Here is an 18,773-nt window from a genome sequence, read left to right on the forward strand (position 1 = left end):
GCCTAGGCATCTTATCAGGAGGGGGACGGGAACCTCTGATCAAGGTAATCAAGTCTTAGGCCATTTTGAGCATCTGCTTTTTGGGCATGGAGGCCTATTCACGTGGCTCTTGAGTTTGCTTCTTTGCCTTTGAAGTCGGTTTAATGTATAGATGTTTAGGTCTGAATACACCCTCAGAAGCCGGTGCCTGCTCAGCGGCTCCGGACCCATCTGAAGGAATAGCATCCAAGGCTCCAATACTTTGAGTTTCCAGCGGCACAGTCGACTCCACGTGGGAGTTGGCAGCGGCCTGCAACTCTAAAGTAGCGGGCGTCAGGGGCTGCGAAAGCACCTCACTGAGAACCGGCGACTGGCTTAGAAGAAGCTTCATCGGTTTTGGGCCTCGGCTGCCTTTTTCTTTGCGTTTTTTGTGAACTCAGTCTGATGGCTTTCCGACGACATTTCTGGATAATTAAACCTGCGTCCAAAATAGTTTAATGCAAAATCATACCGACGCTTAATAGTGCGTTGGCTAAATCTACCACAAAACCGACAACCTGGAATGTTATGGTCAGGGCCTAGGCATGGAATACAGTAAGAATGAAAGTCCTTATGAGGTATTTGATACCCACAAGAAATACAATTAACTTTTTCTGACATCGGTCTGGAGCAAGAAAAAAAGTTTCCCCAACGGGGTACTTAGCTTTATAGAAGACTTTGGATCTGAAATTCGAACTCGAAAATCTCAGGAGTCGGCTGACTGGCACATGCGAACTGCTTCTGCTTCGGGCACCGCGCGGCAAGAAAGACTAAAGAAAATGGCGTCGGCCGCATCTTTTATAACCCCTGATGACCTGACGTCAGGGAAGGAGCGACAGCGGCCGATGCAGGACCCAGGACTTTGGAATTCAGGCAGACTGAGGGCAACCTGCCAGCAGCATTACCCAAATGTAATGATTGCAACAGTGAAACACAAAGAACATCAGCTCCAGATTTAGAAAAAATAGGCATGTGGTAATGCTTGGTGAAGGTATGTACAGAGCTCCAGGTAGCAGCTTCTAGGATGTCCCTGGTGGGGACACCTCTGAGAAAGACTGTAGAGGTAGAGGCAGCCCAGGTGGAATGTGATCTTATCCTCTGTGGGGTAGGTTTTCCATGGTGCTTATAGCAGAAATGAATGCAATGGGCTATCCACTTAGAAACAGTTTACTTTGAAATGGCCTTCCCCTCTGCCCTTGCAGCAAAGCCAACTAGCAGCTGTTCATATTTCGAGAGAGGCTTAGTCCTGTCCAAATAAAATCCAAGTTGCCTGTGCACGTCCAAAGAGTACAGTATTCAATCTCCTTTGTTTTGTGGATTTTGGAAAAAGGTAGGCAAATGAATGGACTGATTAAGGGCCACAATAGACACCACCTTGGGCATAAAAGGAGGATTGGTCCTGAGGGAAACCCTGTCTGCATGGAAGACAATGAAGGGCTCCACTGACATGAGGGCCTGTAATTCAGACACTCTTCTTGCTGAAGTGATGGCTAGAAGGAAGGCTGATTTCAACTCTGCAGTTGCAGCTGGCTCAAAAGGAGGGAGAGTGAGCTTTTCCAATACAAAGTTAAGGTCCCAGGCTGGAGTAAGGGCTATCCTGGGGGGTCTTAGATTTTTGGCCTCTGAGGAATTGCTTTAGCAGGGGGTGAGAGAAGAGGGGTGGTTCAGAATTGTAATGTGCTGAAATGGCAGAGGCATGAATTTTAATAGACGAGAAGGATAGGCCCTTGTGGAGCATTTCTGTTAAGTACTGAAGAATATGAGATAAGCTGGGCACCCCGAGTCTGGCTCCAGGAACAGTATCTTTTCCACTTTTCAGCATAGGATTTTCTAGCACTAGGCCTCCTTGCCTCCAGAATGACATCTAGCACCTGCTTACTGAGGGATGCTATTGGAGAGCTCAAGGAATTAGCCAGGCTGAAAGGCTCTGGGTTTGAAGCTGAGGGTGCAGAATGTGGCCCGCCTGCTGGGACAGCAGGGAAGGGGTCTGAGGCAGGTGCCATTGTTCCAGCAGTGCCATACTGCGCAAGAGGGGGTACACACCAGTGCTGGCGTGGCCAGTCCGGTGCAATCAGTATAGTCCTTGATTGTCCTGTTTGATCTTTAGCAAAACCTTAGAGAGGAGAGGTAGAGGGGGAAGGCATAAACTGAGAGGCTTTCCCAGGTAAAGAACAGGGCATCCACTTTCCAAGCTCGACTGTGGGAAGTCCTTGTGCAGAATTTGTCCAATTGGTAGTTTTGAGTGGGGCAAACAGGTCTATCTCTGGGGTCCCCCATTTGTTCAAGAGGTTGAATATTTTTGGTTCCAGTTTCCATTCATGTGGGTCCATGAAATTTTGGCTTAGGTAGTCTGCAAGTGAATTTAGCTCGTCTGGCAGGAATTAAGCTTGTAGGTGTACTTGGTAGCTCAAGGCAGTGTCCCACATAACCATGGCTAGTCTGCAGAGAGGGTACACGTGGGATCCCCCTGCTTGTTTTATGTACCACAACTGTCGTGTCGTCTGTCTTTACCAATAATTGTCCTGGAAGAATGTAGTCCTTGAAGGCTGTCCTGGAATTCTGTACAGCTAACATTTCTTTTTGGTTGATATGCAGGTGCATCTGTCTCTGGTTTCATTCGCCCTGAATGCACTGCCCTGCCAAGTGAGCCCCCCATGCATAGTCTGATGCGTCTGTTAGGGTTTGGGCGGCAGGGGATAGAGTGAAAGGGAGCCCTTTGTTGTGGTAACAGGCCTCTGCCCACCAAAGGAACTCTGTCTTTATACAAGGAATGATAGGAATCATTGATACCAGGTCCTGAGAATGTTGACACCATAGGCTTTTTAGATACCACTGCAGTTTCCTCATATGCAGTCTTGTATAAGGAATTAGTAGAATGCAAGAGACCATGAACCCCAGGGCTTGCAGAATTTTCCTTGCAGATAGCTAGGTCTTTGTGGCCAGTTGTTTGAAGTAGGTTGTTAAATAAACTTGTTTCTCGAGTGAGGAAAGCCATCTGGGAAGTTGTGTTCAAGCTTGCTCCCAGGAATACAATTTGTTGGTAGGGTACTAGGTGAGATTTCTTTTAGTGTATGGTGTACCCCATTGAGTTTAGAAGTTTCTTTACGAATGCCAGATGCTTTAATAGCTATTCCTGGCTTTCTGCCTGAATTAGACAATCATCCAAGTATGGGTATATTTGAATATTTCTCTGCCTGCAAAATGCAATGGCTGGAGCTAGACACTTTGTGAATACCCTGGGCGCAGTAGATAAGCCATAGGGAAGTGCAAAGAACTGAAAGTGCATGGAGCCTGCCCTGAAGCTTCGGTATTTCCTGCAAGATTCCCTTATTGGAATGTGCAGGTAAGCTTCCTTTAAGTCTAAGGATGCCAACCAGGCATCTTTGCCTATCACAGGAAGCAACTGCTGAGGTGTTAGCATCTTGAATTTTGGGATTACCAAAAGGGTGTTTAGAATAGAGAGGGGTCCAGGATAGGACACCAGGAACAGTCTTTTCTGGGTACCAGGAAAAAAAGTCTTGAATAAAACCTTATCCCCCTTCTTCTGCTGGAACAGGCTGAATAGCTCTGATACTTAGAAGACAGAGAACCTGCTGTTGAGCTTCTCCCACTGATTTGGGGATAGGTCTGGCCAACCGTTTGGGGTTGGTAGGGTGTGGAAGTGGAATCTGTATCCTTGGGAAACCATATTCAAAACCCATTTGTCCTGGGTAAGGAGTTCCCAGTTTTTTGCATGCAATGTAAGCTTTCCTCCTAAGAGAGCAGGCAGCTGAGCAGGGCTTGGAAGGGTTAAGGTAAAGTCAGTCATTTTTTCATGGGGGGGGGGGGCCTTACTACTCCCTGCTTTGGAAGTGGGAGCACCCCACTGCTTAGGCCTGTGCGTAGCCCGAGACTGTAACCTAGGTGGTCTGCTGTTCCTGGGTTTGGACTGAAAAGCCTGAAGAGGCTGGAAAGGACCAATTCTTTGAAAGCCAATGCCTACTAAACCTGGGAAGCTGTACTTGCAGGAAATCTTTAACAGTTTGCATAGATTTAGCTTTTCCTCCATCTTTTTAAGGACTACTACTGCTTTGTTGTCGAACAGGTGGTCTTGGTTTAAGACAGCATCCAGTAATTTAGCTTTAACATGATCTGGCAAGTTTTGCTCCTTAAGCCATACATGCCTTCTAAGTACAGACCCAGTGACAGCAGCCCTGCACGATGCTTCTAAAGAGTCAAAACCACACCCCAAAGTAAGTTTACCAATTTGTTCCACAGAATGCATTAAATCCTGTAATTCTGTGTTCAGCAGTCAGGAATCAACATCATTTTGTTTAAGCAGCCCCATAATATGCTGCTGATTCTTTAGCATATGAAACTGGCAATTTAAAGCCCTAATTGCCAAAGTAGCAGAAGTATATACCTTCTTACCCCATCCGTCAAAGGCTCTAGAATCTGTCAGAAGGGGTAGGGTTTTTGGCAGCAGTAGCCTTAATGCCCTTTGGTCCTTGGGAAATGGTCTCTGGATCTGCAGTAGGATTCTTGAAGAGGAACTTGAGTCAGGTACTCTAATACCAGTCAGGTTTTCTGGGAGCTGGAGGTTAAGTGTCTGGGGCAATGCTAGATTCCAAGAAAGCATCATCTACAATGTACAGAACAGGAGGGATAGCTAAAGGTCTATGTTAAGGAAGGAGTAGGAATTCCCCAAGCCTCTTTTTGGAGTCAGAGTAATCCTGGCTTTCCCAGCAGAAATGCTCCCCAACAGTGTGCAAAGTTTCACCAAAAGAGAACTCTTCTGGAGGGGAAGCAGAGGGTATGGGGTCCGCTGCATCAGAGTCCTCACAGGTAGATAAGGGCAAATCCTGGTCATCAGAAGAAACAGAAATTTCAGAATCCTGATCAGAAGAATCAGAAGGAAAATCAGTTCTAGATCTCTAAGCGGGAGAAGGCTGGCTTCCCCTAATTAGAGTAATAAGGTCTTCAACCATTCTTATTTGTTTTTTTAGGCATATGTGCCTGACCATGCGGTTTGGACATCGGTTTTCTAGGCTTGGATCGAGTTTTAGGCCTTGCATATCAAACCAATGCCATCATCTTCTTCAAGTCAGTGGGCCTAAATACACCCTCAGAAGCCAGTGCCTGCACAGCGGCTCCGGACCCATCCACGGTAGACAGCCGCAGGTTCCATAGTCGAAGCAGCATCTCGCGGCACACCAGACTCCGAATGGGTTTCAGTAGAGGCCTGCGAATCTGAAGCAGCGGGTCTCAGGGGCTGCGCAAGTGCCTCACTGAGTACCGGCGAACTGGCGACTAGCTTAACGGGTGCATCGTCGGCAGCTTTGGACTTACGCAGTCTGTCTCTGTCTTTATCTTTACTTTTTTTCGGAATGTCGGTAGTCGGATGGCTTACCGAAGACATTTCTGGATAATTAAACAGAGTATCGAAATAGTTTGATGCAAAAATGAACCGAAGACGAATAGTTCGAGGATTGAACAAGGCACAAAACCGACAGCGAGGGACATTGTGGTCTGGGTCTAAGCAAGGAATGCAGTACGAATGAAAATCTTTGATGTATTTGCTTTCCACAAGTAATACAATCGTTAACTTTTACTGACATCGGATTAGAGCAAGAGAAAGGATCCCCAACGGGGTACTTAGCTTTTTTGAAGACTTCGGTTTGGAAAGTTGAAAACGAAAATTTCAGGAGTCGGCCGACCAGCACTTGCAAACTGCTTCTGCTTCGGGCACCACATGGCAAGAAAGACTAATGTAATGGCGTTGGCTGCATGCTTTATACCCCTTACTACCTGACGTCATGGAAGATGAGACAGCAACCGACGCAGGACCCAAGACTTTGATAATCAGGCCGGCTGAGGGCTACCTGCAAGCAGATAACCCAAATGTAATGACTGCAACAGTGAAACACGAAGAACATCTCCCTGACCCTCTTTTTAGATTGGGTGTATTCTCTATGCCTGCCACTGTAAAAACTTTCATGGCATGCAAAGTTTCCCCCAAAGGCAATGTCCTCAGAGGGTGAAGCAGAAGGTAAAACCTCTTCTGAATACGAATCCTCAAAGGAGGTAAGGAAGGGTTCATCTTCAAGGGCAGTCTCCTCCAGATCAGAGTCCTCAACTGAATCAGGGTGTCCTGAAAAAGGTCTCCAGGTATAAGGTCTCTCTCCCTTTTTCCTGGCAAAGATTCAGGGGGGAGATTGCCTGCCTCTGACTAAAAAAAATAAGGTTCTCGGCCAACCTTACCAAATCCTGCTGATAACCTGTGCGGCAGGAGCTAGGCGGCCTAGGCACAGGAACAGAGATCAAGCTCTTCTTAGGTGTAGCTTTAGCCATATTCCTGTGTACTTCTGCTGCTCTGATGCCAGTCTCTTTGAAAGAGATCACCAATGTTGGCTGATGCCCAAATGGGCCTTTAATGGTTAAGGATCGTTCGCCAGAAGCAGCAGTCTGTTGTGCGACTCCAGATCCAACCAACAAACCGAATGCCAAGGCCCGAGTTGAAGATAAGAGACCAGACATACTCCAAAAGGGTCTTGACAGAGGCCTGTGCCACCACCTCACTTGCAGAAGGAGGCTGCCAAGATGACTCTCCTTCCTCTGCAATAATGAGCCTTGGGGTACTGGAAGAGGGAGTGATGTCAGAGGCCCTAAGTTTGGGTCATTTTTCCCTTCTTTCGCTTGGGAAGCACAACCTTGGGATGGACACCATCCTGCCATGGAAAGCAGATTGCTGACTAAGATGCTTAGACAAGATTTCGGCCCACCACCATATAGACCTAGAATTAAAATGGGTGCACAGACAGTAATTAGGGACATTGTCTCTTGGGCCTAAACAAGCAACACACAAGGTATTAAAAGTTTCTGCATGGCATTTCCTTACCACAGCAGACAGTTAACTTTATCTGACAGGAGTCGCAGGTAAGAGAGATCCTCAGTGGGGTACTTGGCTTGAGAACTCTTGCGGACCAACCAACGCACTTCAACTGCTTTGGGCTCCGATGGCAAGAAAAACTAATATCAGGGCGTTGGCTGGCTCCCTTTATACCCAACCATACTGACATCAAGTTAGGGCGTCCACCAGCCCAGGGAGGAGGGAGTTTTTTTTTTACTCTGAGTTGGCCCAACCAAGGCCTTCCAAAGCAGGAAATCCCATGAGTCAGGACTGCAACAGTGAAACATGAAGATCTGCTTACCACACCTTGCCAGGTTTACTTTGCTTTATAAAGAAGGATGTAAAGGGAACATTAAAATCCCTTGGCCCCTTCTCCCAACACCAATAAGAGCGACTCTCCCTCTCTGGCTGTTGGGAGTACCGCTGGTGGGTAAGGAAGTCTAATCCCCAAGTCCATGATGGCTGTATTGACCACCAGTGGAAGTCAGGGAAAGAGTGGTCCAAGGAGCCAGTTGTGGCAAGTGCAGAGTCGCCCATCTGTGGCTGAGGCAGTTAAGTAGTCTGCTATGGTGCAAAGCCTATTTAACCATTTTTTTTCCCATTTTTGAGACTAAAAGGAAGAACCTAAGAATGAGAAGTTTGTCTCACTGCTAAGCTGAAAAGGATGCCAGATTTGTGGGGAAGCCTGGCAAGTCAGTAAAACAGGAAAATTTTTTTTTTTTTGAGGAAATAAGTAACGCACTTTTAACCACTTACCCCAGCCTATAAAAGTAATTACGTTCATTTTAAAATAAAACTTTTTACCACAAGTACAAAAAGTTGACAAGTCACGATACAGTTATCAAAAACACCTTTTCCCATCTTTAAAATAATTTTACAGAAAAAGTACACACACACAATCAGTAAAGTGGAAGCACCCCCCCCCCCCCGAATGAAGCTTATCTGCTGGGCAACAGAACAGCATTATTTGACTTTTTGTCCTCAATCCCACACAAGAGTGCTCGTTTCATCTGCAAGAAAGCTCTGAAGGGCTTGGTGTCCAAGCTTGTCCTTCAGATAGCTCAAGCTGTCTAACTGGATGTGTGGAAGGTGCCCTTAAGCTTTACAAGTTGGATGGTTGTTAATATCCTTAACTCATATAGCTTAGGCTACTGCAACAGTGATCCATATGAATACAAGGTACCTAGCCCATACACAGCTTTAAACAGTCATTTTCAAGCACTTAACGGTGCTCAGCTCCTAAATTAGGCAAGGCTGTACATGACAACCTGGTGCAACTTTACGTTTAACAATCCAATCATTTACATAACTTTACCTGGAGAAAAAGCTCTGTGGTACTGATGCATGTCTTCTCCAACGAGCTCCTGAGCAATCATCTTGATTTTCTGTCTAACAGTATCCAGTTTGGTAACGGACTCTGCTAGAATATCGCTCGTATCAGGAGTACTATATAAACAGTACAAAGTCAGAGTCAGTATAGGCAGACATTAAGTCATGAAACACTGTAGAGAAAAATGACTACGTTCTTCTAATAAACTGACGGATACTACCCGGCTAAATTTAATACTATACAGTAGTACTGCGGGGCACATGAATTCTGGAACGAAAAGTACAGTTTTGTACCCACCATAAATGTAGATGTTCGAGGATCCACATTGCTGCAGTCATAACCTGTGGGTAGTCCGCTGTCCTCGGTCGGCCCGAATACCAAAGTGTTAGGCTGGCGTCGGTCATAGTCGCTCAGATCTGATGTCAGTACGCAGTGGTACTAAAGCGCATGACCGACGCCATATCCTCAGTCTTTCTTGCCCCAGATGTCAGAAGGCCTAAAAAGGAAAGGCCATAGCCAAACATAGAAAATACCCAACTACCAATTACAGAAAAAATAATCACCCCAAAAGCAACACAGCAACCCTAACCTACAGAGGGAAGGAGGAGGTAAATTGGACTGCAGCAATGTGGATCCTCGAACATCTACATTTATGGTAGGTACAAAAAGTACAGTTTTGTACCTACCATAAATGTAGATGTTCGAAGATCCACATTGCTGCAGTCCTAACACTTGGGTAGTCCGCTGTCCAGTCGGCCCGAATACCAAAGTATAAGGCTGGCGTCGGTCAAGGCGCATTTGTCTGACATCAGGACGTCAGGGTACAAATGCGCATGACCGACGTCATATCCTCAGTCTTTTCTTGCCCCAGATGTCAGAAGACCCTAAAAGATAAGGCCAAAACCAAAAAACACCAAACACTCCTATACCTAATATATGTACAATATATACAAATTTACAAAAATAGAACCCCACCCACACAACCACCCCTAAACACAGAGGGGAAGGAGGGAGGGTAAATTGGACTGCAGCAATGTGGATCTTGAACATCTACATTTATGGTAGGTACAAAACTGTACTATGTTCTTCATCTCACATTGCTGCAGTCCTAACACTTGGGTAGAATCCCAAAGCAGAGGTAAGGGAGGATGGCTAAACTATAATGAAGCAGGAGCTGCCAAAATGCCCTGCAGCACAGCAGTGGCAAAACCAGCCCTGGATTTAGAATAGAGAGGAAGGTGGTAATGCTTGGAGAAAGTATGCACTGAACTCCAAGTAGCTGCCTCCAAAATATCCTTAGTTGCCACCCCCCTTAGAAATGCTGTTGAAGTGGCAGTAGCCCTAGTGGAATGAGGCCTAATCCCAGCTGGAATCTCCTTGCCATGATGGGAGTAACAGAATGCAATGCAAAACCCAATCCACTTAGATAGAGTTTGTTTAGACACAGGCTTGCCCTGAGAACTCAAAGCAAAAGAAACAAACAACTGCTGAGACTGCCTAAAATCCCTAGTCCTGCTTAAATAATAACGCAACTGCCTGTGTACATCTAAAGTGTGCAAAATCTTTTCCCCCCTATTTTGGGGATCTGCATAAAAAGTAGGCAAATGAATAGTTTGGTTTAAAGCCACACTAGAAACCACCTTAGGCATAAATGAAGGATTAGTACGTAATGATACCCTATCCTTATGAAAAATCAAAAAAGGCTCAACCGCCATAAGGGCCTGTAATTCAGAAACCCTTCTTGCAGAAGTAATGGCCAACAAAAAAGCAGTCTTCCATGACAAGTATTTCAATTCAGCAGTAGCCGAGGCTCAAAAGGTTGTAGAGTAAGTTTCTCCAACACAAAATTGAGGTCCCAAGCAGGAGTAGGAGCTCTACGTGGGGGTCTTATATTCTTTGCCCTCTAAGAAATTGCTTGAACAAAGGATGAGAAAACAATGGTGGGTCACAATCATAGTGAGCTGAAATTGCTGCAGCATGAATCTTAATGGAAGAGAAAGACAAACCTTTGTCCAATAATTCAGTAAGATATTGAAGAGCCACACTCAAATTAGGCTCAGAAACATCCAAATCCTTTGCTGCACTCCAAAATAAAAATCTCTTCCATTTTTCTGCATACACTTTACGTGTACTAGGTCTTCTGGCTTCCATAATCACATTCAAAACTTGTTGAGGAAGTTGAGACCTGCTGTGGTTCAAAACAGAATATGCCAGGCTGTTAGATGAAGAGAGTGAAGCTTGACATTGAGTAGATGACCGTCCCTCTGAGACAAAGGTGTGGAATTAAAGGTAAAGGCCATGGAGGCTTCCTTACCAGAGTCCTCAGTAATGGGTACCAGTGTTGCGAGGCCAATCTGGAGCTATCAAAAACATCCTTGGCTTGTCTTGTCTGACCTTTAGGAGTACCTTTGGTAGGAGAGGCAGAGGTGGAAAGGCATACACATGAAGATTTTCCCAACTGAACGAAAGAGCATCCACTTTCCAAGCTGTGTGATGAAACCTTTCGTGCAAAACTTTGGCAGCTGGTGGTTTAGTGGGGAAGCGAACAGATCTATGTCTGGAGTTCCCCATGACACTGTCAATTTTCGAAATACATGAAGATCCAGTTTCCACTCGTGGGGATCCATGATTTGCCTGCTTAACACATCTGCTAAGGAGTTCTGTGCTCCTGGCAGAAACCTTGCCTGAAGAGTTAGCTGCAAGCTGAGCGCAGTCTCCCACAAAATCATTGCTTGCCTGCATAGAGGATAAGAATGTGTTCCCCCTTGCTTGTTGATGTACCACATGACAGTTGTGTTGTCTGTTAGAATCAACACCTGCCCTGGAAGAAGTAACTCCTTGAAAGCCATTAATGCAAACTGGACTGCTAACATCTCCTTCATGTTGATATGTAGATGCTGTAGTCTGGCAGGCCACTTGTCTTGTATCCACTTTCCATTCAGATGAGCTCCCAAGCTATGTCTGAGGCTTCTGTCGTTAGAATCTGACTCGCCTCTGGCCGGGTCACAGAGAGTCCCTTGTTTAGGTGACATTCCTGAGCCCACCACAAAATTCCTTTTGAATGCAAGGTATTATTGGAATGACAGTGTCCAAATCCTGGCAGTGCTGTGTCCATACATTTTTTAGATACCATTGTAGCTTCCTCATATGCAGTTTGGCATTGGGAAGCACCAGAATACAAGATGCCATGAACCCTAAGGCTTGAAGGACTGTCCTTGCAGTCAGCCCGGACTGAAGAGATAGTTGATGGAAGTAAAGGGAAAGATTCTTTTGTTTGTCCGGGGTTAAAAAGGCCATCTGGGCTGCTGTATTCAGTCTCACACCCAGAAAGCACATGTCTTGAGAGGGTACTAGACTGGACTTTATTTCGTTCACAGAATACCCCAGGCATCTTAGCACTGCTATCACATATTCCAGATGCTGAAGAAGCTCGTCCTTTTCTTGAGCCAGAATCAGACAGTCGTCCAAGTAAGGATAGATTTGTATTCCTTTTAGCCTGAAGAAAGCTACAACTGGAGCCAGAACTTTTGTGAATACTCTGGGCAGTAGATAAGCCAAAGGGCAATGCAGAGAACTGATAATGGGAATTTCCAGCTCGGAAACGCAGATACTTCCTGCAACTGAGACGGATAGGCACATGAAGGTAAGCCTCCTTGAGATCTAAAGTTACCATCCAGTGATCCTTGCCCAGCAGAGGTAAAAGCTGTTGTAACGTCAACATTTTGAACTTGGGAATGTCCAGATAAGTGTTGAGGATAGACAAATCCAAAATTGGTCTCCACGTGTTCCCCGTTTTTGGTACTAGGAACAGGCGAGAATAAAATCCTAGGCCCCTTTCTGGCACAGGAACCGGCTGAATGGCCCCTATCTGGAGTAACAGAGAAATTTGCTTGTGAGCCTCTTTTCTTTGTATAGGAGGAATGTCTGGCATGCCTTTGAAAGGAGGCAAGGTATGGAAATAAAACCTGTAACCGTGGTGAACGATATCCAATACCCATTTGTCTTGGGTAATAACACTCCAATTTTCTTTGAAAAGTGCCAGCCTTCCTCCCAAAGGTGCTGCCAAACGAGAAGGCTCTGGCAGCTGAAAAGGCAAGTCATTGGGTCTGCTTACGAAAGGACTGACCCCTGCCCTCACCCGAAGACTGGGCAGGCGAACTGCCTGTTCTAGGCCTAAAAGAACCTTGAGCTCTGCCCCTACCACGTCTAGATCTACCCCTAGACTGAGAATCATAAGAAGGATAAGTCCACCCCTTAGTAGGCCAATTTCTACTAAACTTTGGAGGCTGAACCTGCAAAAAATCTTTAACAGTCTGCATAGACTTAGCCTTGTCCTCCATTTTCTTTAAAACTGCTTCCACAGGCACCAAATAACACATCAGACTGTAAAGGAGCATCTAAAATCCTTGTCTTTACATGTTCAGCTAAATTCTGATCCCTCAGCCAGGCGTGCCTGCGAAGAACAGAACCAGTGGCTGCCACCCTCAAGAGGCCTGTACAGCATCAAAACCACATTGCAAGGAATGCTTACCCACCTGTTCAGAAACATGAACTAAATCCTGCAACTCTTTACACTCAATACCTTCCGCCAGAGCATCTACCTTAGACTTCAATTGTGAAAGGAGATAATTTTGGTATTTCAACATGTGAAACTGGCAATTCAAAGCCCTCATGGCTAAAGTGGAGGAAGTATACACCTTCTTTCCCCATCTATCCAAAGCCCTTGCCTCTATCAGAAGGAACAGGATTTTTAACAACAGAAGCCTTAACACCTTTAGGGCCCTGAGAAACAGTTTCTGGGTCTGCCCTAGGACTCTTAAAAGATACTTATGAGCTTCAGGCACCCTATAATACCTATCCGGTTTAACTGGGGCAGGAGGCAAAGAATCAGGGTTCAGGGAAGCCTCTGCAAAAGCATCCTCTACCACATCCAGAACAGGAGGTATAGCTAAAGGCCTATGCTGGGGTAGAAACAAAAATTCCCTAAGCCTTTTCCTGGAATCAGAGAAATCTTGACCTTCCCATTTAAAATGCTCCCTCATGGAATGAAGAGTCTCTGAAAAAGAAAAATCCTCAGGAGGAGAAGCCGAAGGTGTAGAGTCATCTACATCAGAATCAGAATAAGGAGGATACTCCTGCAAGTCTTCAGCCGAAGACTCAGAAGCCTCGAACACTGCTCAAAACTCTCAAGCTCAGGTTCCACCCTAGGCCTCTTATCGGGGGGGGGCATAGAACCTCTAATCATAGTAATCAAATCTTCTGCCATTTTAAGCATATGTTTCTTAGGCAGAGACCCTGAAGAACTAGGGGAGACCCCACTGAAGTTAACCCTGGCCTGCCTCTAGAAGAAGCCTTGGAAACAGAAGGGAGGGCCTAACCACCTTAGGAAGGGAGGGAGAACAGCTACCTGAGAAGCCCCTTCAGCCTGGCCTACCTCCTGAGAGGACACATCTTGTAACAGTAAAGTCTCTCCCTGAGAATCCAAAGGAACTTCTGGTAGAACCACCGGCTCCACCGAGCCCTCTAAAGAACCGACGTCCGGGACAGACGGTTCTTCCACCCTAAGCTTCGCTGCTTTGTCCTTGCGCTTTTTAGGCGAAGCGGCGGAGCATCCGACGGCATGTTGTAATTACAACGCTTCCCAAAAACTAACCTGGCACAATCTAATCTTCTCTTAATAGTGCGTTTGTTAAATCTAGCACAAGAGCGACAGCCAACAACGTCGTGCTCAGGCCCTAAGCAAGGTATACACAAGGTATGGTAATCTCTAAGAGGTATTTGTTTCCCACAAGAAATACAGTTATTCACTTTTTCTGACATCCGGTTAAATACTGAGGCAAGAAAAAAACAAAATATTCCCCAACAGGGTACTTAGCCAACTTTGATTCGGTCTGAAACTCCGACTTCAGAAAATTTCAGAACGCCAACCTGCACTCGCAATACTGCTTCTGCATCGGACCATGCGGCAAAAAAGACTGAGGATATGATGTCGGTCATGCGCATTTGTACCCTGACGTCCTGATGTCAGACAAATGCGCCTTGACCGACGTCAGCCTTATACTTTGGTATTCGGGCCGACTGGACAGCGGACTACCCAAGTGTTAGGACTGCAGCAATGTGAGATGAAGAACATCAAAGCCACACTGCAAGGAATGCTTACCTACCTGATCAGAGGCATGAACTAAATCCTGCAATTCCTTACACTCTATACCCTCAGCTAAAGCATCTACCTTAGATTTCAACTGACTTAACAGAAAATTCTGGTACTTCAGCATATGAAACTGGCAATTCAAAGCCCTCATAGCTAGTGTGGAGGAGGTATACACTTTTTTACCCCACCTATCCAAAGCTCTAGAATCTTTATCCAGAGGAACTGGATTCTTTACTACAGAAGCCCTGACACCCTTAGGTCCCTGGCTAATGTTTCTGGGTCAGCTCTAAGACTCTTATATAAATATTTATGAGCCTCTGGAACTCTGTAATATCTGTCTGGCTTGACAGGGGCCGGAGGTAAAGAATCAGGATTAAGGGAAGCCTCAGAAAAAACATCCTGAACAACATCCAAAACAGGGGAAATGGCCAAGGGCCTATGCTGTGGTAAAAACAAAAATTCCCTAAGCCTCTTACGAGAATCGGAGAAATCCTGACCTTCCCACTTAAAATGCTCCCTCATGGAATGCAGGGTTTCAGAAAAAGAAAAATCCTCTGGAGGAGAAGCAGAAGGACAGGAGTCCTCTGCATCCGAATCAGAATAGGGAGGAAAATCCTGAATGTCCTCAGCTGAAGACTCAGTAATCTGAGGAATGCTCCAAACCCTCCACCTCTGTCTCCACCCTAGGTCTCTTATCTGGAGGGGGCATAGAACCTCTGATTAAAGTAATCAAATCCTCTGCCATTTTTAGCATATGTTTTTTAGGAACAGAACCTGCAGAACTAGGGCTGACGCCTGTGACAGAAAGACCAGGCCTAGCTTTAGAAGGCGCTTTAGTGACAAAAGTAGAAGGCCTAACAACCTTATGCAAAGAAGGAACTACAGAAACTAGAGAGGCCCCCTCGGCCTGACCTGACTCCTGAGAGGCCAATTCCTGTAATATTAAAGGCTCCCCCTGAGACTCAGCTGAAACCTCGGCTGGATCCACTGATTCCACCGTAGTTTCCAAAGAACCGGCGTCCGCAACGGACGACTCATCCTGCTTAGACTTTAACGATTTATCTTTTCGCTTCTTAGCGGTAGCCGGAGGATCCGACGGCATGTTGTAGTTGCACCGCTTACCAAAAACAAGTCTAGCACAATCTAACCTGCGTTTAATGGTGCGCTTATTAAATCTAGCTAAAGCGACATCCGACTACGTCGTGCTCAGGCCCCAAGCAAGGAATACAGAGAGAGTGGTAGTCCCTATGAGGTATCTGTTTCCCACAAGAAATACAATTAACTTTTTCTGACATCTGGATTTAACTGAGGCAAGAAAAGACAAAAATATTCCCCAACGGGGTACTTACCCCAACTTGGTCTTCGGTCTGAAACTCAGAATACGAAAATTTCAGGACGCTGAACGGCACTTGCAAACGCTGCTTCTGCTTCGGACCATGCGGCAAAAAAGACTGAGGATATGGCGTCGGTCATGCGCTTTAGTACCACTGCGTACTGACGTCAGATCTGAGCGACTATGACCGACGCCAGCCTAACACTTTGGTATTCGGGCCGACCGAGGACAGCGGACTACCCACAGGTTATGACTGCAGCAATGTGAGACGAAGAACATCATGAAAATATACTAAGCGAGGGTAGACCCAATATATATTAGTCATTTATAAAGCAAGTTGCAAGCATCTTGTGAAAATGAATCATGTTAATGCTTTATCTCTAACTTAACCAGTAGAAAAGGAGAATCAACAAATGCAGGCTGGGGTGCAGTAAAGCTTCACAATGAAAAGTAAGCCACAGAACAGCCACAATGCAAAAGGTTTAATACTAGAAGTAACACTTCAGAAGGAAGACAAACAAGAATACAAAGTGCTGGAAAAATTCACTTCCACTTCATTATACCATAATTAGAAGTTATGTACCTACCATAACGTTCCATGTTAGTTGTCTTCTCTCGCCTTCTTTCTTGCTGGATGGGGTTCGGAGCCGATCCTCGACTCCGACTCGGCACTTGCTTAGCTTGAGAACTCCTTTTACCAGCTCGAGGCAACCCTATATCCCATGATGCAAGGCGGGACTACCTCAGATCTCGTTTGGTAGCTAACCTACCCTGCTAAGGACTAACCTAATATATTTTAGGAAAATCAAGTTCATAATAAAGGAGTCCTCTAATGAAGGCTCAGGAGGAAACAACCTGATAAGAGGAACTCTTCAAGATCTGTCCAGGCCAGGGGGAAGGAGGGAGGGACGCAAGAAGCGAGAGAAGACAACTAACATGGAATGTTATGGTAGGTACATAACTTCTAAATGTTAAGTTGTCAATCTCGCCTTCATTCTTGCTGGATGGGACCGCGTCCCTAGCACCTGTATCCCGGGTGGCTCAATGGAACAGACTCTTGAGAACTGTGGAACCAAAACTGGCCCTGTCTCTGGAGGCCAAATCTAACTTGTAATGAGAGACAAAGGTATGAGGAGTGGCCCAAGTAGCTGCTGCACAAATGGTATCAATGGGTAGTCTATCCTGAAAGGCTGCAGAAGTGGACAGACTCCTGGTTGAGTGTGCTTTCGGTTTAGAAGGTAGTTGCTTGCCTCTGAGTGAATACACATAAGAAATGGTGGAAGACAACCATCTGGATAAGGTCACTTTAGACACTGGGAGACCTTTCCTGTTTTCTGCATAGGAGACAAATAATTGGTCCGATTTCCTGAATTGTTTAGTTCTATGCAAATAGTACCTGAGCTGACGATGGACATCCAAAAAATGAAGCTTTTGTTCAGCTCTGTCAGAATAATTTGGGAAAAAGACTGGTAGATCGATGGATTGATTAATATTGGTTTGAGAAACAACTTTGGGGAGAAAGGACGGGTTCGTTCTTAAGGATACCCTGTCCTTGTGAAAAACCAAGTATGGGGAACGGATGCAGAGGGCTTGAATCTCAGAAACCCTTCTTGCTGAAGTGACAGCCAGTAAAAATATAGTTTTCCAGGTCAATAATTTCAATGAACATGAAGCAGACGGTTCAAAGGGTGGTAACATTAAGGATGCCAACATTAAATTTAGATCCCATTGTGGAGGAGGATGTTTTATTGGCGGCTTTAGGAGAAACACTCCTCTCAGAAAGGCCTTGCATAGTCTAGGAGACAATGTTATGATCTTGCAAGCCAACATGATACTTGGAAATAGCAGCCAGTTGAACTTTTACTGTAGATGAAGAAGATCCTGACTGAAAAACTTCAGCCAGGAAATCTAAAACAGAATGCACAGGAGCAGTAAAGGGATCAATATTTCTGGAATTTGCCCAAATGGAAAAACGTCGCCACTTGCTAGCATAAACGGTTCTGGTGGACGACTTTAAAGAAGCCACTAAGATATCTCTGACCGGATCAGAGATCATAGGAAGCCTGGCTAGGTAAGGAAGTGGAGCAAACAAGCAGTGAGGTTGAGAGAATGAATGGCCCGGTGCTGCTGACCCGACTGGTGGATCAAGAGATCCGGAACTGGGTCCAGATGCCAGGGCTGCACCAGGAGGTGACGATGCAGAGACGGAAACCAAATTTGTCGAGGCCAGTAAGGGGCAATGAGAATCAACTTGGCCCTCAAAACGGTGGCTTTCTGAATGACTTGTGGAATCAAGGGAAAAGGAGGAAAAGCGTACAGAAGTCCCCGGGGCTAATCCTGGGTTAGAGAGTCTCTTAGGGGTTGGCCTGGTAGGGGAAAGAGGGTGAAAAAATCGGGGCACTTGTTTTGGGGTGTAGCAAAAAGATTGCAACAAGGTGTGCCCCACTTCAGAAAAATCTGGTCCACTACAGACTGATTGAGAGACCACTCGTGAGGCATGAGAATGGATCTGCTCAGCCTGTCCGCCAAGAGGTTGGACCTGCCGGGGATGTGCGTTGCTATCAGAAACCGATGAGAGGAGATTGCCCATTGCCAAAGTCTGAGAGCTTCTCGACACAACGGATAGGACCTGGTCCCGCCCTGCTTGTTGATGTACCAGACCACGGACATGTTGTCAGTTTGTACTGCAATAGTCCCCGCGGGAAGAAAGTCTTTGAGGGCTTGCAACGTTAAAAGCACCGCTCATCTCCAGGACATTTATGTGCAGATGGTATTCTATGGGTTGCCACGTCCCGTGGACCATCCTGCCCTGATAATGCCCCCCCCACCCGATCAGAGAGGCATCCGTAGTAACTGTGGCAACTGGAGGAGGGGGAACAAAAGGTCGGCCCTGATGAAGAAGAGGGGAAGATATCCACCAGTTCAGATGAGTCCTGCACGATTGTGTGACTAAGATTTCGTGCCTCATCGGAAGACTGTGGAACGACCACTGAGTGAATAACATCCACTGCAGAAGACGCATGTGGAAGCGAGCCAGTGGTAGAAGAACAAT

The 18,773-nt window shown here is 45.9% G+C and overlaps 1 protein-coding gene across 3 annotated transcripts in view; it reads right to left on the reverse strand.

Annotated features, from left to right (window-relative positions):
• TSNAX (translin associated factor X) overlaps nt 1–18,773 on the reverse strand; it is an 849,466-nt gene that overhangs the window by 208,989 nt on the left and 621,704 nt on the right. For all 3 annotated transcript variants that reach the window (XM_044077052.1, XM_044077042.1, XM_044077035.1), the window contains one exon: nt 8,223–8,353. In XM_044077052.1, coding sequence (XP_043932987.1) covers nt 8,223–8,353 — 131 coding nt within the window. The remainder of the gene's footprint in view (nt 1–8,222; nt 8,354–18,773) is intronic.

This window comes from Protopterus annectens, chromosome 1.part1 (genome assembly GCF_019279795.1).
Source record: "Protopterus annectens isolate FY-2018-M chromosome 1.part1, PAN1.0, whole genome shotgun sequence".
Classification (NCBI taxonomy): domain Eukaryota; kingdom Metazoa; phylum Chordata; order Ceratodontiformes; family Protopteridae; genus Protopterus; species Protopterus annectens.